Source organism: Arachis hypogaea, chromosome 13 (genome assembly GCF_003086295.3).
Source record: "Arachis hypogaea cultivar Tifrunner chromosome 13, arahy.Tifrunner.gnm2.J5K5, whole genome shotgun sequence".
NCBI classification, from domain to species: Eukaryota; Viridiplantae; Streptophyta; class Magnoliopsida; order Fabales; family Fabaceae; genus Arachis; species Arachis hypogaea.
The window spans coordinates 145371854-145393571 of NC_092048.1; the positions used below are offsets into that span (position 1 = coordinate 145371854).

Here is a 21718-nt window from a genome sequence, read left to right on the forward strand (position 1 = left end):
AATGTCCTAATTTTAAGAAAGTAAAAAATATAAATGTATTTTTTAATCTCTAAAAAATTAAATATCAGTATGACAAAAGATCATTGATCTATTTATCTTTTTTTCTAAATTTTTTTAATATCTACATAGTAGACTTTTTCTTTACTTTCACCACTTGTTATTTTTTCTTTTCATGGATTATTAGTATTAGCTACATTATTTTTATTATATTTATTGAGACAAATACAGAGTGCAGGATAAGAGTAATATGCCAATCACTCGCACTACCAACTAACAATAGCAGGTCAGCAGCACAGAACTAACAAAACAATGAATATTTCTTAAAGTTGTACCAATTTCGGGGCTATCACATAATACGTCTTGTAAAATGTTGTCAGCTAATAGCCTAATACGCCTCATATAGTGAGCATATGATGATGCCCTTTCATCAGGGTCAGTCTCCTAAAATTTTTCAAACCACCTTTTTTTAACACGAGAGAAAAAAAACAATATAGTCAATACCAAACTCTTATGAAAAGAAGTTAATAAAGCCGCAAATAATGCACGCAAAGCACATGATTAATGATTTAGATTAGAGATGAGAAAAAATGAATTAAACTAGGAGAAAGCATATGAAAAACAAAAGAACAGAAGGCATACACTAATGATGAGAGTACAAAAGCATGGGCAACAACAGCTAATGTTCCCATTACACAACTTGCTTCGCGGCTTACCCTAATTAGCCCCACTCTCTCTCTCTCTCTCTCTCTCAGGCTCAGCATAGAAAATCTGTACATGCCCCTACACACTAATTATGGAATAAATAAAAAAGGAATTTATTTGAATTATAAGTCTATAATAATGTTTATCTAAACTAATAATAAATAAATAAATAAATATATAAGTTGATATAATATTACAATTTCGTTGAATATGTTTAAAAATTATTTTCGAGAGCGATTCGTACAGAACTAAAATTGTTTAATATACACATAATTTTAGTTATTACTCATTAGTCAGTCAATCACTGTATTAAAAGAAACACACGGGGTATTTTTCATTTTTTTACTGTGCATTACAGTAATAGAATTATAAAATTAGTCTGTACTTATATTTTGATGTGTTAAATACTCAAATTAATTTATAGGAAACCGTGCCTCCGCCAGAGACCATACCAAGCCACGACCCCTCTCCCTGGCACCGTATAAAATAGACTCGGTAACGTAAACACACACAACGCGACGCAGAGTGAAAGAAAGAGTAACAGTAAGAAGATTAGAGAGAGAGAGAGAACACGGGTGGGTGAGTGAGTGAGTGTGAGTGTGAATCTGAGTCTGAGTCACTCTCATTATCAACTGCCATCTCTCCAAACCCTAAAAAAGCCTCCATCAATCATCAATCATAATATATCATCGTATTTCTCTGCTCTCACTCTTCTTCTTCCTCAGCCGCCGCCAGCCACCAAAAAAGTAAAAAGAAAAAAAAAACAGAGAAATGGATCCCGAGTCAACTCAGTTGCAGCAATCGGAACTGGCCGCCGTGTTGGGGCCCGATCCATCCCCATTCGAGACCCTAATCTCGCACCTGATGTCTTCCTCCAACGAGCAGCGGTCCCACGCCGAGGCGCTCTTCAACCTCTGCAAGCAGACCGATCCCGACACGCTCTCCTTGAAGCTCGCACACCTCCTCTCCTCCTCCCCTCACCAGGAGGCTCGAGCCATGTCCGCCATCCTCCTCCGCAAGCAGCTCACTCGCGACGACTCATACCTCTGGCCACGCCTCTCCCCTCAAACTCAGTCTTCTCTCAAGTCCCTCCTCCTCTCTTCTATCCAGACCGAGAACGTCAAATCCATCTCCAAGAAGCTCTGCGACACCATCTCCGAGCTCGCCTCCGGGATCCTCCCTGATAACGCCTGGCCTGAACTCCTTCCGTTTATGTTCCAGTGCGTTTCTTCCGATTCTCCAAAGCTTCAAGAATCCGCGTTCCTCATCTTCGCGCAGTTGTCGCAGTACATCGGAGAGTCACTCACGCCTCACATCAAGCATCTTCACGGATTGTTTCTCCAGTGCTTGACCTCTCCGACCACGAATTCCGATGTGAGGATAGCCGCGTTGAATGCAGTTATTAATTTCATTCAGTGCTTGTCTGGCTCCGCCGATCGGGACCGGTTCCAGGATTTGTTGCCGGCCATGATGAGGACGCTGACTGAGGCGCTGAATTCCGGTCAGGAGGCCACTGCACAAGAGGCGCTGGAACTTCTGATCGAGCTCGCCGGTACGGAGCCGAGGTTCCTCCGGCGGCAGCTGGTGGATGTTGTTGGAGCCATGCTTCAGATTGCCGAGGCAGAGTCGCTGGAGGAAGGGACGCGGCATTTGGCGATCGAGTTTGTGATTACTCTGGCCGAGGCGAGGGAGAGGGCACCTGGGATGATGAGGAAGCTGCCTCAGTTTATCAGCAGGATGTTCGCCATTCTGATGAAGATGCTGTTGGATATTGAGGATGATCCTGCTTGGCACAGTGCTGAGACAGAGGACGAAGATGCCGGCGAAACAAGTAACTACAGTGTTGGACAAGAGTGTTTGGATAGGCTTTCGATATCACTGGGTGGGAATACTATTGTCCCGGTTGCGTCTGAACAGTTGCCTGCTTATTTGGCTGCTCCTGAGTGGCAAAAACGCCATGCTGCATTGATTGCACTTGCTCAAATTGCTGAGGGTTGCTCAAAGGTAGTGAACATGAAACTTTAACTTTCGAATTGCTGTTAACTTTTCATGTTAGGTAGTATAATATCTTGTAATTTGTATATGATTGTTTGTTGATTGTGAAGTTACTTATCCATGTAGGAAGTATCCCCTTTTTTTTCACTCCGTGTTTGTGGTTTTTATTTTGTGTTGCCTTCCCATTGCTGCTGCAGGTCATGATAAAGAATTTGGATCAAGTTGTGGCCATGGTATTAAACTCCTTCAATGATCAACACCCTCGTGTGAGGTGGGCAGCTATCAATGCAATCGGTCAACTGTCTACTGATTTGGGTCCAGATTTGCAAATTCAATACCATCAAGGAGTGTTGCCAGCACTAGCGGCTGCCATGGATGATTTTCCAAATCCTCGTGTGCAGGTCAGTGTAGTTTTTATTGTCACTGAACATGTGGATAATCTCACAATGATTAGTGGAAATTTAAATGAAAATGTTGTCATTTCCTTATGAGCTTTGGGTATATAGTCTTGATTGTTGCTATGCAACTTTATAACTAGTGCAGGTTTCATTTACAATAATAGTTTCTTGCATTCTCAATATGGCATAAACTCATAAAGAGTGACATTGTATTATATGTTGTAGTTGGTGGAGGAAATACTAAGTAGAAGTGGGAATACTGGCAGAGTGCACATTAGCACTTTCACTGTCCTGTTAGATTCATATATTTTGATGGCAATTGTTTTTATTCTATTCCTTTGGTGATAGTCAACATGCTATGCAAGAGTGCCGTTTATGGATCTACCTTAAAAAAAGTAAAAATAAAAAATAAACAACAACAACAACAAAGCCTTATCCCACTATGTGGGATCGGCTGCATACGCCATTGAGCCCTACTATAAACATTTATGTAATATGATACAGGCACTGGATCTACCTTATTTTTTAATTAGATAAGCTTCTAGTATAAACTTTTCTGTAATATGATCTATACAGGCACATGCTGCTTCAGCAGTACTCAACTTCAGTGAGAACTGCACACCTGATATTTTAACACCCTACTTGGATGGAATTGTTAGCAAATTGCTTGTAATTCTTCAGGTATGTTTATAGAATATTATTCCCAAGAGTAATATTATTGTTTTAATACATATATATTCTTTCATCATACCACTTATTTTGGATTTTTCTTTCCTGTGTTTTTAGAATGGTAAGCAAATGGTACAAGAGGGCGCCTTAACTGCTTTAGCATCAGTGGCTGATTCATCTCAGGTATTTTATATGATTTGCAAATGTCAATATCTATAATCTTATTAGTTCCTTTTCTTATAATTTACTCATTAGTGTTGTGGTCTTGCTTAGGAACACTTCCAAAAATACTATGATGCTGTCATGCCGTACCTGAAGGCTATATTGGTTAATGCAACTGACAAGTCTAACCGCATGCTTCGTGCCAAGTCTATGGAGTGTATAAGTTTAGTTGGAATGGCTGTTGGGAAGGAGAAGTTTAGGGCTGATGCTAAACAGGTAGGCTGTTATTATTTACTTTCTTTGAAATTGATATACCACAACTTTCTGAGTTAATAAAGAGTTTTCTCAATTCTATATTCTTTTTCCAAACAACCTTCAACCTCGGCTAGAACAAATGATTAGTCCTAATTGGAAAGGGTGAAGTTAAGTGCTTAATGAAGTGAACCGTACAGTACACCTTGTCTCTTTCATGAAGAACTTCTCTGTTCTCTCTATCTCCTCTGCAAGTTCTCATGTATTTATCCTATATATGATATATGCTGGCTCTTTAATAGGTCATGGAAGTTCTTATGTCCTTACAAGTATCTCAAATGGAGACTGATGATCCAACAACCAGTTACATGCTACAGGTATAGTTCTTAATTTACTGCCAGTGCATACATAAAGTGCGAATTAGATTATCCAGTCACAATAACTTTCATTTGTTACAGGCATGGGCTAGGCTTTGCAAGTGTCTGGGGCAAGATTTTCTTCCTTATATGGAGTTTGTTATGCCGCCTTTGCTTCGGTCTGCTTCACTTAAGCCTGATGTGACCATTACATCAGCTGATTCAGAAAATGATATTGATGATTCTGATGATGACAGGTGTTGAATCTAGTCCATCTCTTGGTTAACTATTTTGGTTCAAAATGATTCCCCTTTGCTTTCATGTATTGTCATTTTGGCCTAAAATATGTTCATGTTGACTTAAACAAATTCTGATTTAGTGACTCTTTTTATTCTTTGTTTTCAATACTTAAGAAATTTGCTTGCATTTCATGCTGTATGTACCGTGCTCACAGCACACATAGATCTTGATGCACATGCACATACATATTTGCAGTCATTTCGGATGCTCATTACAGTTTCATTTGACCGGTGAATCAGATGCATTGATAATTTTACTTAGGCAAGATAAATCCAACTAAGTTTTGTTTATTTATTACACTATATAGTATGGAGACCATCACTCTTGGGGACAAAAGAATTGGTATCAAAACTAGTGTTCTGGAAGAAAAGGCCACAGCCTGTAACATGCTTTGCTGTTATGCTGATGAGTTGAAGGAAGGATTCTTTCCATGGATTGATCAGGTTAGACTGGGAACACTATAAAAGTTAATAACACCTTTACATATAGCACTTTGTTTATAGAAACACCTTTTTCTGAGTATTAAATTGCATGTGGGACAGGTTGCAGGAACTTTAGTTCCACTTCTTAAATTTTACTTCCATGAGGAGGTTAGAAAAGCAGCCGTTTCAGGTATAAGAATGATTGTTCCTTTGCATCTTTTTTGTTAACAATTTTCCTCTGCTCATTAAGTTGTTTTATGCCATTATCCCAGCTGTTTTTAATGGTTATGATTTCTTATATCATTTTAGCAATGCCGGAGCTATTACGTTCTGCAAAGTTGGCTATTGAGAAAGGGCAATCTCAAGGTCGGGATGCATCCTATTTAAAGTTTTTGAGTGACAGTATAATCCCAGCTCTGGTGGACGCGTTACATAAGGTATTCCTTATACAAGTTTATCTGTTCTTAGATGCATCTATATGGAATTCATTAGGTTTTTACAGCATGAGTAAGTTGTTATTATGATCTGAATCCTTAGGGGTTGTTGATCAGTCTCTAAATATCATATAAGCTGAGGTGTTCCTTTGTGAGTGCAGTATGGACTTTTTTGTTAGTTTAGGAGACCTAGTCTAGGCATGGATTTGATAACCAAGCTTAATATAGGTTATATTGGGTGGACTTCGCCTGGCCAGGCTCTACAACGGCATTTGTTGTGCTAAAGTTCTCCCTCTTCTGTTTGCTTGCAGGAACCAGATACAGAAATTTGTGCAAGCATGTTGGATTCATTGAATGAATGCTTACAGGTTAGTATCATTAGATGATAAATATTATACAAAATTAGGGGGTGTTACACTCGAAGTTTGATACTTAACATTCTAGTTGGAAATAAAATCTAGCCTCGCATATATTAGCTAACATCATGTTTTATAATTGATCTAGAATAGTAGAATTCTAGATTAGGATTTATATTTTTTCTTGTTGAATTGGTTATTAATCTGTTCAACCATTTCCCCTCATTTCCACGTGATAGCAAGTCTGCTCCACTTTGTAATTGTTGTGGTTTTTGTAGTTTTGTTTTTAAAAATAATCATATATTATTATGCAAGAATTTTCACTCCCCTTCACTATTAAGGTGGATCCTATTGCTTACTTCCTTTTGAATACCCTTTTTGTTGTCACTTATTTATTTTATAATCAAATTATTACAAGGAAAGAGTAATTCCTGTGTAGCCTCAATCCAGTATGTGCTCTGTTCTTTTTGTGTCCTTCAGATTTCTGGGATGCTTTTGGATGAAAGCCAGGTCAAGGCCATTGTTGACGAGATAAAACAAGTGATCACAGCTAGTTCAAGTAGGAAAAGAGAGAGGGCAGAGAGGACCAAAGCTGAAGATTTTGATGCTGAAGAGAGTGAGCTGATTAAAGAGGAAAATGAACAAGAGGAAGAAGTTTTTGATCAAGTTAGTTGTTTAAATTCGTTTTTAAAAAATCTGAGTTATGTTGATTGCTGGGCTACTGTCTTTGTATTATGTTCGTACAGATAAATTCTTTGGTCATCCTTTCAAAACATTTATGTGTCCCAGGTGGGAGAGATATTGGGAACTTTGATCAAAACCTTCAAAGCCTCCTTCTTACCTTTCTTCGATGAACTGTCATCATATTTGACACCTATGTGGGTATGTTCCTCCCAGAAGCTGTCACTTCTCTTCTCTAATTAGTTTTTCTGTTGATATTAACTGCATTTTTATTATTGAGCTGGTCATTTAGCATTTTGATTGGGGTACTAGATCGTACTTGAAGTATATGTAACTGTTTATATTTTTCTGTTTTCTAAGTTTTAGCTGCACCGAATTGTAGTGATGGCTCTAAAACGCAGGATCTGTGTGATAGCAGCAATCTGTGACCATATTATTTTTGGAATATTCCTGAATTCTTCAAGTCACACTGTTGAAAGCTTTAGTTCAACGATGAATCTTTAGGCTTTCTTTGGGAATTTAATTTGGCTGTGGGTTATGTTCAAATAAATTGGGAGTTAGAGATGAGCCATTCATTCTGCAGGGTTAATTCTTCAGGGCAATAAAATTGCACACACACACACATGACTTTTTCTGGTCGTCATGTCCATCATCTGCAAGCTCACGTATTGCTTTTATATTAAATCATAATATTTTCTCAACTGTTGGATATAGGGAAGGGACAAGACACCTGAAGAGAGGAGAATTGCCATTTGCATTTTTGACGACATTGCGGAGCAGTGTCGTGAAGCAGCTATAAAGTAAGTGCTGTTGTCTACTCTTGATTATCATCAAAATGTTTTGCTGAATGAGTTGTCATATTCACTAATTGACCAGGTATTATGATACATATCTTCCATTCTTGTTGGAGGCTTGTAATGATGAGACTGCTGATGTCCGGCAGGTCAGGCATTAGACATGTTCCATTGTTTGATATTTTGAGTTCCATTTTTTCTTCTCAAGTTTTTTTTTTCTTTCTTTCTTCCTGTAGGCTGCTGTGTATGGCCTTGGTGTTTGTGCAGAGTTTGGTGGATCCGTGTTCAAACCTCTGGTTGGAGGTACTGCTTCGTTCTGTAATAAAATTTGTTGATATGTATTGCATTACATTAATTAACAAGTTAGTGGCTCATTGCAGAGGCTCTTTCGAGGTTAAATGCTGTGATCCAGCATCCTAATGCTCTTCATTCAGATAATGTAATGGCATATGATAATGCTGTTTCAGCTCTGGGAAAAATTTGCCAATTTCATCGGGATAGTATTGATTCTGCCCAGGTCTTTACATTTTTTCTGTTAATGGTCACTCTTATTGTTTGGCTTGTTCATCAACATCTTGCCTTATCATGGTGTAATCTCTGTGGAGGCTGAGTTTTTTAATTGTCAGGTTGAGATGGCATATGCTTATTTAATCTTTTTGCAATCTTGTGTTATGTTTACAGGTGATTCCTGCATGGTTGAACTGTTTGCCAATAAAAGGTGATTTGATTGAGGCCAAAGTTGTCCATGATCAACTTTGTTCCATGGTTGAAAGGTAAGGAACTCAAATTTTCCTTTTTAGTTTCCTAATGCAGTCCTGCATTTTCTCTTTTTGTTCTAATTATCATTTTTGTTTACCTGTAGGTCTGACAGTGAGCTTTTGGGTCCAAACAATCAGTACCTTCCTAAAATAGTTTCAGTTTTTGCTGAGGTTAGTTTTTATCAAGCATTTGCTGCTTTGATGAGCCAATGCATATTTGATTTGATTTATTTGTATGTTGCCCATTTTATGCGATGTAGGTTTTGTGTGCTGGAAAGGACCTCGCAACGGAACAAACTGCTGGCCGTATGATTAATCTGCTCAGACAGCTTCAGCAAACCTTGCCGCCTGCAACTCTTGCTTCTACTTGGTCATCTCTGCAGCCGCAACAACAGCTTGCATTGCAATCCATCCTTTCTTCATAGTTTCCATGGTTTTGCTTCCTTGAAGTCTATCCTTTCTTGATAGCGTCACATCTGAGTTCGCTATTGGTGTCTTGCACTGCTTGGGGACATGCTTTTTCCGGTTTGGTGGTCTCTCAATTTGTTACCCATTCTTTGCCATAAGATGGTTTCCATCATTCATTCTTGCATGGTGTTTTTATAGCAACATGGCTTCAGTTTTGAGAATGCAGATTCAATTGTGATTGGAAAGGAAACTTTCTGTAGAATGTGTATATTACGAGTGTTAATAGTGCCGTTTAGCCCAAAATAAGGGTAGGCAATTGTGGCGTGGGAGCTTCTGTTTCTATTCCTCTTTTTGTTTTTTCTTACCATTTTGCGTAAGAATAGAGTTGTCTGGGAGACAATTCATACAGTTTTGGTCATTTGTATTGGTTCCTTTTTTATTTTTATATTATCACCGAGTATGAAATGTATCATATAAAATACTATTTATTCATTAAGGTTGAGGATAATTTTTCTTTATATACAGTATTTACCAGAGCTTATGTTCATGATTAATTACCTTGTTAACGAAGCAAAAATGATGCGTTGAATTGTGTTTATATAAACATAAGAGGATACAAAGAACACACCGTTGACGAAAAAATAAGAACATAAAATTGATAGTTGAATTATGTCATTGTAAACTTAACTAAAGATGCTTTTGTTTTAATTCTTTGAAAGAATGAACTGTCATCGTCTCATTGATCACCTGTCTTGTTGAAAGGATGTCTTCTAGGTTTATTTCACTAATTAAAACTCGATAAATAAAATCAAGGCAGGATAGTTAAATCAATAATTGAATTGTGTCTTTGTCAAATTACATAAAGATGATATTGTTGTCTTAATTTCTTGAAACAATTAACTTTTTCAACCACCTAAAAAGAGCATGTGTGCTAGCTTTATTTCACTATTTACTCAACAAAAATAAAGGCACAATAATCACTTAACAAGTTCGAAAACAGATGAGGACTTTGAAATAGTATGCCATTTGTGATACTCTTTACAGCTATTCACTATATAATAAAGAAATAATTTGAAATTATCTATTTAAAATAGTATGCATGAACCGGTGCTATGTATATAGGCTCTAGGCTCAACTGTGAAACATCTTAAAACTAATCGAAAAAGATAACATTTTATATAAAGCGGTCATCACGAATCATGCTTTGCTTTGTCTAAATTGGGTTGACCAAGCTAAGCCACCGTGATGAGAATTGAGGACAACCACTACAGAATAAGATGTTAGTTAAATGAGACAAGAAACTGAAAACGAGCATTCCACTACTATTAGATTCTTTAACTTGTGAATCTTCTTTATATATATGTTTTTGGGTTTTGGCTAGCTTAACATATGCATATGAATTAATGTGTATAAAGTGTGAAGAACAAAAGACCAAAGAGAAAGTGAATATGAAAAACAAGTCAAAGTTTGTTGGGGTGAGGCAAAGAGCTTCTGGAAAATGGGCAGCAGAGATCAAAGATACATCAAAGCAGATAAGGATTTGGCTTGGAACCTATCAAACTGCTGAGGAAGCTGCTAGAGCCTATGATGAAGCAGCTTTTCTCCTTAGAGGTTCCAACACTCGCACCAACTTCAACACTCGTCACACTATTGCTCCCAATTCTCCTATATCTCTCAAAATCAGAAATCTGCTCGATCGTAGAACCATCTCAACTCGAATTCAAAAGCAACTCCCTATGGTTAGTCCCAATGTTCAAGATGCCAAGCAAGAAAACCATGCATGTAGATATAGTGGTAGTAGTGAAGGTGAGTCTTTGTTTTGGGTGCAGAACCAAGTTTCTGACAATGTTTATAGGCCAGAATTGAATATGATGACCTGTGCAACGGGTCCGGTTGAACTAAATGAGTATCAGTTTGATTATTCATGGGCATTAGCTCAACAAAGGATTAATGAATTACCAATATTATCACCAGAAAGTGGATTCAATGAAGAAAGGAAACTGTCAGATTCACTTTTTGCCATGAATGAGGATGACCATGGGAATGAGTATGAGTGTGATGTCAGTTATCCTCTCTCCCACTTGTTCTGCTTTAATTGATGTTCATGTTCTTATCCATGAGTAATTGTTTTGAGAAATCGACTTTTGTAATTGGAAGTATTTATATGCACTTAGAATACTCTAGTTTGTATGAAATTACCACCTTTTCCATGTCATTTTTTTAAAGTGAAAGTTACTCATATAGCTCATCTATGATAGTTTACTGTTCTAGCTTCAACCAAACATATCCATAATAAATAAACGGCACAAAAATTTCTTGGAGCTCGATAAATTCAATATGCAAATAGGGAAAAAATTGCAGCCTAGCAATGGCAGGTTCCCGAAAGTAGGCTCATTCTATTTTTGCTCTCTTTCAAGCCAAATAATTTGTTGTTTAAAGGCTTTCTTGAGTTTTAAGCAAACTGAACCTGTAGCTCCAAATGATACTTGATAGTTGATACTGAATGATCTAGCGGCCAACGGATCAAAAGTACAAAGCTCCTCATTACCAAAGATTCTCACATTTGTTAGGTGCTGCATTTTCTATTTTTGAGACCAACATAAAATGCACAAAGACTTGATTCTATCCGGTTAAAAAGCATCATGAAAGATGATTGACTTTCTTTCATTCATTCCATACAAAGACTTGATTATCATTGCTGTTATGAGTGTTTTCACTTAGACTAGCAGTAGCTACATTTGATTCACGTGCCTCGGTGAATCTTTCACTTCCATCTATATTGAAATAATAAAAACGGAGATCTATTAGAAATTGCAAGCGGCGACACATAAACTAAGAAAAAATATAATAACATATAGGATGGACAACTCTGAATACACAATTGAAGCAACAAACGATAGAATCCTAAGTCAACATATAGAAACATAATTGTTTTAATCACTTAACAGTTGGAATAATAGAAAACTACTTCACACAGGATTAAAAGGAACAATGCGGGTTCGGGGCAATGTAACGAAGCATATACCCCTTTTTACTTGTAACAATTATGTAGAAAATGGTTTCTCAATTATTTATAATATCAATAGTCTTCTCCTTCTTCTTCATCTTCTGCTCCCTCAGCTCCAACTTCCTCATAATCCTTCTCAAGAGCAGCAAGATCTTCACGGGCCTCGGAGAACTCCCCTTCTTCCATGCCTTCACCGACATACCAGTGAACAAAGGCTCTCTTGGCATACATGAGATCAAATTTGTGGTCAATGCGAGAGAACACTTCAGCAACTGCAGTGTTGTTACTGATCATGCAGACTGCCCGTTGCACCTTAGCAAGGTCCCCACCGGGTACAACTGTAGGAGGCTGGTAGTTGATACCACACTTGAAGCCAGTTGGGCACCTATCATAGAAAAAGACAGCAAAATAGAGATCACATCGTTGCAGCCGACATACACCAAAGATTCACATAAATGCTCAGTTATCGAGCTATATTTCACACGCAACCAGGCTAAACAATTCTGAGGTGAATAATGCACTTAAAGACAGGTCAAAATCATTGTTATTGTTATAAATTACCCTACCCGTACCAAAATAAATTAATGGTCCACATATTAGTGTTACAGCTAGGTTGATGTTGTGTATCATAGTGATACAACGAAAATTTATTTCATCCCTACTAAATTGTTGGTCCACAGCACAAAGCTCCCATGATTCCAAGGAATGAGAATTGAATTGAGCAACATTGGCACCTTATCGTGTTATATTACCCACGTTGGGATGAGGCTACTATTTTCAAGATTAAAATTCGATATCATCAGGTCACTGAGTGTACACAACAATGTAAAACTATAGAAAGCAAACATGTTCCAAGTAAAAAATAATATGATGATCAATGAACCTGTTAACGAAACAAAGTTCAGTAAGAGTTGTTACCAGTCAACAAACTGAACAGTCCTCTTTGTTTTTATGGTGGCAACGGCGGCATTGACATCCTTTGGAACAACATCACCACGGTACATTAGGCAGCAAGCCATGTACTTGCCATGCCTAGGATCGCACTTGGCCATCATGCTGGAGGGCTCAAACACTGCATTGGTGATCTCAGGCACTGAAAGCTGCTCATGGTAGGCCTTGGCAGCCGAGATAACAGGGGCGTATGAGGACAACATGAAATGGATGCGAGGGTAAGGCACAAGGTTGGTTTGGAACTCAGTGATATCCACATTGATGGCGCCATCAAACCTCAAGGAAGTAGTCAAGGATGATATGATCTGAGATATCAACCTGTTGAGGTTGGTGTAGGTAGGTCTCTCGATATCAAGGGCCCTCCTGCAAATATCATAGATGGCTTCATTGTCCAAGAGCACGGCGACATCAGTGTGCTCCAGGAGAGAATGAGTGGAGAGAACACTGTTGTATGGCTCCACAACAGCCGTCGAAACCTGAAATCAGAGATTAGAGCACCGTCAATTTCAGGCAAAGTAGAGATTAGGGAATAGAAAACATGCAGGTAAATTCTTGAACCCTAAAATCTTCAAGTTATACCTGAGGGGAAGGGTAGATGGTGAAGCCGAGCTTGGACTTCTTGCCGTAATCGACGGAGAGGCGCTCAAGGAGGAGAGAACCGAGGCCGGAGCCAGTACCGCCACCGACGGCGTTGAAAACGAGGAAGCCCTGGAGGCCGGTGCAGTTGTCGGCGAGCTTGCGAACGCGGTCAAGGCAGAGGTCGACGATCTCCTTGCCGACGGTGTAGTGTCCCCTGGCGAAGTTGTTTGCGGCGTCCTCCTTGCCGGAGATAAGCTGCTCCGGGTGGAAGAGCTGGCGGTAGGTGCCGGCTCTGACCTCGTCGATGACGGTTGGCTCGAGATCGACGAAGACGGCACGCGGAACGTGCTTGCCGGATCCTGTCTCGCTGAAGAAAGTGTTGAATGCATCGTGCGCCACTCCGAAGGATGTGTCACTGGCAGTTACAGAAATCAGATCGAAGAACTGAAATTGAAATGGAGTGAGTGAGCGAGTGAGTGAGTGAGTGAGTTAGTTACCTAGGCATCATTCCATCGGGCTGGATGCCATGTTCGAGGCAGTAGAGCTCCCAGCAAGAATTGCCAACCTGGATGCCAGCCTGTCCTATGTGTATGCTGATTATTTCTCTCATCCTTCCTTCTCAATTCTCACTTGCAGTGTTGCAGAGCAGAGCGATTGAAATCGGAAATGAACCAAGCAAAGAAAGAAAGAAAGAAAAGGGGAATTGATAAGGGTTTAGAATCCGCCTTCTCTCTCTCTCTTCATTTGGCGCCAGCCTAGCTTCCCTTTCTCTGTCTCTTTCGTCACCCACGGACCCCACGTCCCCACCCCGCAATTGAATCAATATTTTACAGTAATAACCAAATAATTTTGATACATTAATTGCATAAAATATTTTTTAACTATTGAAATATTATTCTTGTTAAGTTGTTAATCCCTGGTCCTTCTCAAAATTGAAGAAAAAGAAAGAGTTTTCTTTTTTATACTATATTGCATATTAATATCTGTGTGAGTTGTGATTACTGTTTAAATAGAAGGGAAGGGATGGGGTTGGTATTTGGTGGAGCATAGTGGCCATGTGCATACCACTCTTCTCAGTTCTCAGTCCTCAGTTCTCACTTACAATTATTAGTCTCACCCCTCCCAACATGCCAACATCCCAACCCACACTGTCCCACACTATTATCTGATATCTCTTTCGTTTTCGGTTTTTTACCCTCTTTATCCTAAACACCATTCATTACTTTCCTTCCAAAATATCTTCACTTCTCTTCTTCAACATCCACATACAGTAAAAGGATCTTATATACTGATGCAACATAACAAACTTGTACATAAGGAATGAACTTGTATTTGAAAAAAGAAAAAACTATTGTTAACTCTTCCATTCAAACTATAACATTCTTGTTACACCATGGTACGTTAGATAATATAATTGCATAAACTTGTACATTCTTCCTGTTGAATTGCACATATATACCGTATTGAGTAGTGAGTACTATATATTGACCATGCTGCTGGCAAACAAAAATAGAATTATGATGAGAGGGACCATATATAATAAAAGATGGAAGATCTAAATCCCATTAGTAGTCTTGCAATTCTTAGTTGGCAGATGGTACCCACTTGGCCACAATATATATAACATTCATATACTCTACAGAATGTGCAGGCCTCCGCCCTCGTTTCTTGTTAATCATTATCACATGTCGTGTAACCAATTCAATTATTTTTCATATTTATATCTATCTAACTATCATTAATTAAACTATTTTCTGTTTCCAAATTGTAGTATTATTCTTGTGGTCTTGTCGTGCATAATGTCCTCTGCTCCATGAACTCTAATTCTACAGTACTTTTAAACATTTTTTCAAGTAATTCGTTCATGTAAAACTATACTCTTAAACGAATAATTACATCTGGAAATGATGACAATAATCAGAAAACACCAAACTGCTGCCCTTTGTGGCCCATTGCTCAAATCTCAATCAATGCAACCCTTTTAGATACAATCATGTTCACTTTGTTATAAATCATAAGGTGAACTTTCCAAGATCCAAATTAGAAGGGAAATGTTAATGAGGTTTGAATCTGACGCATTGTTTTTTATTGTGGGCTCTTACTTGTTGGATCCTGGAATATGGACATGTTAACAAACCAAGGCCCAATAGTTGAGTCCACGAGATAGACAGGTTAACAAAACATTTTGTCAAAAGAAAAACATCCAAAAATTCTCCGTCAAAAGAAAAATAAGCAAAAATGTATCCAACGTGACGATAATGTATGAATAGTCAAAGTTAGGGCAGTTAAAATGGGCCGAGTTATTAGCTGGCCCGTACAATCACCATAAATAGACGGATTTTTTTAACTCTAATTAATGGATTAACCAAGCTGTGCTTGTTAATCCATTAATTAAATAGACTGATTCGTGAAATAAACGAATTAATCAGTTTTAACCCATTTAAATTTTTCTCTTTTTTTTTTTCAGTTTTTAACAATTCAATCGAAATATCTCAAATTTTAACGCAATAACCTACTAGAAGAGAAAATATTTGCTCCAAAATTAATATTTTAAGAAAAAGTCTAAGAAGCCAGAACTTGTGTGTTTTTTTGTCAGCACTTAACCATAAAAAAAAGTGAGTAATTTCTCACCATTAAATATAATCGCACATCATTAAAAATATTATTGATAACTAATTCATGATTACAAAATACCAAAGTTACTGGCCCTCTAGCATTGCTCATATTTTAATCCAACAATTAATTATTTTTATTTTGTAATAAAAATTATTTATTTAGAAAAAAATAAAAAATTAACTGATTGGCCTGCTTACTTTGACAAATTTTTGTAAATGAATTAAACTATTTGTGTAAGTTTGCAAACTTAAATGAACGGGCCTAAACTGATTAAACTAACTCATTTGATAACTCTAGGCAAAGTGGTTCTAAAAGATTATGTATTTTAATTTAATTGTTGACCAAATTAACCGTGTTATAAAATGATTTATATCGCACGTTATTATTTAATTAGAAAACCAATCTTACTCATGGTTGTATCTTTCATTTATTAATTTAAGGTGTCTGATTTTTCAAGAATCAAATTAACGAGAACATAATTTGAGGACATTTTAACTATTCAGCTAGAAAAATTAAAGGTAGACGAATTATTTACTTTTAATCTTCTATGTCTATTAAATCTCTCCTAGTCAGCACTAATATTCAAAACTAAATTAGTTTACATTATGGTACAACCAATTGATCTAAGAAGTACAATACATACACCTTGTTGTCCGGTTAATGAAAGAAAGTAGTCCAAGAAAGTAGTCTATCACAAAAGAAATGAGTAACTTAAACAGGGCCCCCAAGAAGTTTCCATGTAGTCTTATGCGGTTTCGTTCAATTGGCAAAATGCTACCTTATGGATTATGGTACGTAACGTACAAATATACGTATACTATTAGAATTTATTAGAATGAATTAAAGGGCAAGTAATTACCAATTAAACCGTGTCCACTCTTAGTCACAAAAAAAAAAAAAAAAACGTGTCCACTCTTTATTGTTATTATTATTACCATTAGCATTAACTAACTGCTCAACAAGCACAATACCAATTAAACGTGTTCATTATTTATTGTTATTATTATTACCATTAACATTAATTAAAGACTTAATAGATATTACTCTACTTATTCAAATATTTTTTTATTATTTTTAAGAAATTATTTTTTATATTTTTACTTTTAAAATTATAAATTCAATAAAATAATTTAAAAATTAAAAATAAAAAATATTTAAATATATATAAATTTTATAAGTTATTTAACTTTTAAAACGTATAAAAATTATAAATTTAATTAAATAAGATATTAAAAACTTATTATATTGTTATTTTGTATAATAAAATTAAGATAAATATTTATAAAATAATTATCTATAAATATTATATAAGTTTATTTATTTATTTTTAACAGTATTTAATTTGAAATAAACATAAAAATTTATATTCAAAGTATTTTTTATTTTCATGTATAATTTTAATAAATAAAATATATTTTATTTTTAATTTTATATTCAATTTATTAAATTATATTTAGTTTTATTACTTTTTAAAAATTATTAATTTATACTTTTATTATATTTTTTCATTGTATCACGCACTATTATTTTTTTTTTACTATTATTTTTTATACACATATTTGTCATTGTCTTATCGTCACTATTGTATGTATTGTCTTGCTCTCTTTTTCATTTTCTTCTTTTTCTTCCACATTCTCTTCACTCAATCGTAATTAATTATCACCAAGTTCTATTATTACAACTTTTAATCTTGTCCATCATTTTGATCTATAACCATCCATTCTATTACTTTTTATAAGTCGTTGAAATGTTAAAACAATTCGTTTTTGTATCTTTTGAATATCTAAATGTATAAAAACAATAAGAAATTTTTTGATGTGCGTGTTAAGTTGTCTTATTATTCTTTAAGATAAAATTTGAGACATAAAGTATTCAAAATTTTTGCTCAAATTATCAAAATTTGATGTTAGTAATTCCTAAAGATAATATCAAGATATATTATTTTTAACTAATATAATAAAAACAGTACTGTTCTTGCAAGGATACTTTGTCTGAGCTATACGTCGGCTCTAAGTTGGTCTGACTATCCAGCAAATTCATCCGAGCCGATAATGCCCTTGTGAACTTAAACCCAAGCGTGGTACCTGTAAAAGGGACTCTGACGCTCAAGTCAATAAGAGAATAAAATAAACAAATAATGAGTATATAAGATCGGGAGAAAAATGACTCCAGAGTAAACTTTATGGGTGAGGTGATTTTCTTAAGCAGAAGTCTTGTCCGTCTCCTCGCTCTTTTCTTCGGTTTTATAGATTCATTGTGTAGCTTAACGGTCAGTGTAATTCGAGATTTTGGCGAGTGAACTAGTCCGATATTTTGGCAAGTGAGCTGGTTCCGAAATTTTGGTGCGTGGAGACTGTTTTGAGGTAACCGTTATGCCGAGGTATGACTCGAGTTGGGTCGAGATCTCTGGATACAGTACAAGTACATTATTGTAAATTTTCAACTAATAATTATAAATTTAAGTTGCAATTTAATATAGTACCTTGAAAGAGAGACTGTCATTATTTTTTACATTTGACTGATATTATATAAGTTTCATATTTATTTTATTGCGCAAATTAATTAAACTATACTTTATTATTTTATTTTGCATATTTTGAAATAATGCGATCGTACTATAAAAATAGCATTAGTTTTCATAATTTAATGTGAATCTTTTTATTATTTCATTTGTCATTTAAATACTATTCATAAAAAAATAGTTACTTCAAGTGAAATACTATATACAGATAGACAATTTTTTTTTTAAATTCATAGTTCTAATTTATTTCTTAATCCTCACATGATATAATTTAGTAGGTTGATGGTGATGATTTTTTTTATTAGTTAAAAAATTTTAACTATTTTCCCCCCCTTTCTCTCGATCTCTCTCCATAATATTTTTAATTTCCTCTATAATAAATATTTTTTAAATTATATAATGCTTAAAAGATCATATATTTTTATTTATTTTAAAAATTAAAAATTAAAGTTAAATGATATTAATATTTTTTAACAAAATTAAAATAAATTAAAAGAACAATATTAGGTTTTATATTCTTTTGTTCAAAACATTACAGTTTATTATATTATTAATTATTATATTATTTTTGTACCATATAAAAAAGTAAAATTTTATATCTTCTTTTAGTTATTTATTTTATTTTATTTTAGTTATCTAATTAGCCTATATATCATCTGTAAGAACCAGAAGTTTATTAACAGATTAATTAGAATAAAATAATAAATTAATTATTCGAAATAGGTTTAAAAATTTAGGAATATTAATTTAAAAATTTGAAAGTGAGATTTGGATTCAGTGAATTTTTTTGAGTGGAAAAATGTATTTTTCTGCGAAAAATTTACGTAAAAATACGTACCAATAATTTAACTGGCAGTACCAACTTAAGTCTATCTGGTACTGTGTAAGAATAATAAAAATTGTAAAAATACTTAGAAAAATAATTAAAATTAAAAATCGAACGCTTATTCTAAAGATTTTGGTCCAAAGTTGGGTCATATGAACAAAAAATACTATCCAGTTTGACTGTACCCAACATATATATACTTCATTAATGAGCCAATTCAGCTCATTTCAGCACTAGAAAGGGAATGAGCAACTGAGATTAAAGAAGAATAACCCTAGCAAGGTTACTATTGAATATTGATTGAGGCTCATAGGAGTGGATTTTCTATTCATCTAAGAAGTACGAAGATGCATCACGATTTGAAGAAAAATATTTTGGTGGCTTGAAATGAAGGGTGATGTAGCTTCACTTGTGTCCAAGTATCTGATGTGTCAGAAGGTAAAGATAAAATATCAGAGACCGTCAGAAATGCTACAACCTCTTGACATTCCTCAATGGAAGTGAGACAGAGTTGCTATGGATTTTATAATGGGTTTGCCGAGGATTTAGTAAGGATTTGATGTGTTTTGGGTAATCGTAGATCGCTTAACCAAGTCCACTCACATTCTACCTATTCGAGTGAACTATTCGTTGGAGGAATTGGCAAGACTGTATATTAAGGAGATAGTGAGGTTGCACGGTGTGCCAACGACGATAGTGTCAAATCGAGATCCCCGTTTCATGTCAAGGTTTTGGGGAGCTTTTTAAAAAGCTTTCGATAGGAGACTATGTCTCAGCATGGCATATCATCCACAAATTGATGGACAGACAAAAAGGACTATTCAGACATTGGAGGATATGCTAAGGGCATGTGTGTTGAATCAACCGAGAAGTTGTGATCATTACATGCTGTTGGTGGAGTTTGCGTATAACAACATCTTTCATGCGACTATGTTAATGGCTCCATATGAGACTTTGTATGGACGAAAGTGTCAGTCTCTATTGTGTTGGTATGAAGCCGGTAAATCAAGTGTTTTGGATCCGGTTTTGGTAGCAGAGAGACCACTGAGAAGATCAAGAAAATTCGAACTAGAATCCTAACTGCGCAGAGCCGATAGAAGAGTTATGCTGACCAGAGGAGAAAAATGTTATAATTTGAAGAGGGCGAGCACGTATTTTTAAAAGTTACTCCGACAACTGGGATTCGAAGAGCGATCAAGACGAAGACGTTGAATTCGAGGTACATTGAACCTTTTGAGATTTTAAGACGAGTCAGGTCGGTGGCTTATCAAGTAGCCTTACTGTCACATCTTTCTAACTTACACGACGTATTCCATATGTCACAACTCCATAAGTACACACCGGATACGACTCACGTGTTAGAGCCCGAATCAGTTGAATTGAAGAAAAACTTGACTTTTCAAGTCACATCCGTGGGGATTGATGGCATGAGCGTGAAGAAATTTTGCGAAAAAAAGTTTTGTTGGTGGAGCTAGCCTAGAGTAGAGCCGGAACCGAAGAGCTTACTTGGAAATTAGAGTCAGAGATGCAAAAAGATTATCTCGAGTTATTTTCAGGTAAGAACCGGAAGCTTATTAACTGATTAATTAGAATAAAATAATAAATTAATTATCCGAAATATGTTAAAAAATATAGAAATATTAATTTAAAAATTTGAAAGTGAGATTTGAATTCAGTGGATTTTTTCGAGCGGAAAAATATAATTTTCTTTGAAAATTTTGTGTTAAAATGCATACCGATAATTTAACCAACAGTACTGACTTAAGTCTATCTGGTACTGTATAAGAATAATAAAAACTGTAAAAATACTTAGAAAAATAATTAGAATTAAAAATTGGACGCTTATTCTAAAGGTTTTAGTTCAAAGTTAGACCAAACGAACCAAAAATGCTAACCAGAAGGGAATGAGCAGCTGAAATTGAAGAAGAAGAACCCTAGCAAGATTACTATTCAACTTCTTCTTCTTTCGATCATATCTTGAGGTACGGAACTCTGATTTGCGTGCCATTTGTGGTCACGCGAAGCTCTTGCTGAACTCATCATTTTTAGTTAAACAAAGTGGTATGAAACTTTTAATTTCTTGTCCATTTCTCTCGTCCACATAATTTCAAATTTTGGGTTTGGTTATTGAATGAGTTTTATGATCTTGGTTGTTTAGGTGCCAACTAATAGTGAAAAATTTTTAGATTTTGTCTTAATTCTCAGTGGGTAAAATAAGAAAGCTCTTAACTCTTGTGGTTTGTCAGTATGTTAAATTTTAGGATTGATTTTTGATAATTTGTGTGATAGCTAGCTTGAATTGATGTTGTTTGGAGTGAAATTGATTATTGAAATACTTGGAATATGAGCTAAAGTGGTGGATAAGTTTGGTGTCTTTCTGAACTTGGAAATTTTGTGGAAGAGGATCAATTTGGTGATTTTGTGTTTGTGTGGGAATTGGCCAAGGTATAGTTTCAAATTTCTTTAAATAATATGTACTGTTGTGGGCAACTTAGGCTACTGGACCCTAAGATAGGATTGAATTGAATGAA

The 21718-nt window shown here is 35.6% G+C and overlaps 3 protein-coding genes across 4 annotated transcripts; 2 read left to right on the forward strand and 1 right to left on the reverse strand.

The window, feature by feature from the left end:
* The first annotated feature begins 1099 nt into the window (after positions 1-1099).
* LOC112792695 (uncharacterized) lies at positions 1100-9205 on the forward strand. Its single transcript, XM_025836021.3, has 20 exons — positions 1100-2706; positions 2895-3098; positions 3672-3776; positions 3882-3947; positions 4038-4202; positions 4481-4555; positions 4637-4791; positions 5142-5277; positions 5377-5446; positions 5566-5693; positions 6002-6058; positions 6527-6712; positions 6836-6928; positions 7442-7527; positions 7604-7670; positions 7758-7824; positions 7902-8038; positions 8203-8294; positions 8384-8450; positions 8540-9205. The coding sequence occupies exons 1-20, from the start codon at positions 1474-1476 to the stop codon at positions 8702-8704; spliced, it is 3354 nt and encodes a 1117-aa protein (XP_025691806.1). The 5' UTR covers positions 1100-1473; the 3' UTR covers positions 8705-9205.
* An 885-nt stretch (positions 9206-10090) lies between these two features.
* LOC112792696 (ethylene-responsive transcription factor ERN3-like) lies at positions 10091-11937 on the forward strand. The gene has a single exon (XM_025836022.3). It carries the CDS (start codon positions 10091-10093, stop codon positions 10784-10786), a length of 696 nt encoding a protein of 231 aa, XP_025691807.1. The 3' UTR covers positions 10787-11937.
* On the reverse strand, positions 11521-14304 carry LOC112792697 (tubulin alpha-5 chain). Of its 2 annotated transcripts, XM_072213318.1 has the most exons (5): positions 13722-14199; positions 13225-13639; positions 12613-13121; positions 11959-12079; positions 11521-11873 (listed from the first exon to the last, which is right to left on the reverse strand). In XM_072213318.1, exons 1-5 carry the CDS (start codon positions 13832-13834, stop codon positions 11751-11753), a joined length of 1281 nt encoding a protein of 426 aa, XP_072069419.1. In that variant the 5' UTR covers positions 13835-14199; the 3' UTR covers positions 11521-11750. The 2 variants fall into 2 exon arrangements, with proteins under 2 accessions (XP_072069419.1, XP_025691808.1); XM_025836023.3 differs by having other exon boundaries at positions 11521-12079; positions 13722-14304.
* Positions 14305-21718: the final 7414 nt, after the last annotated feature.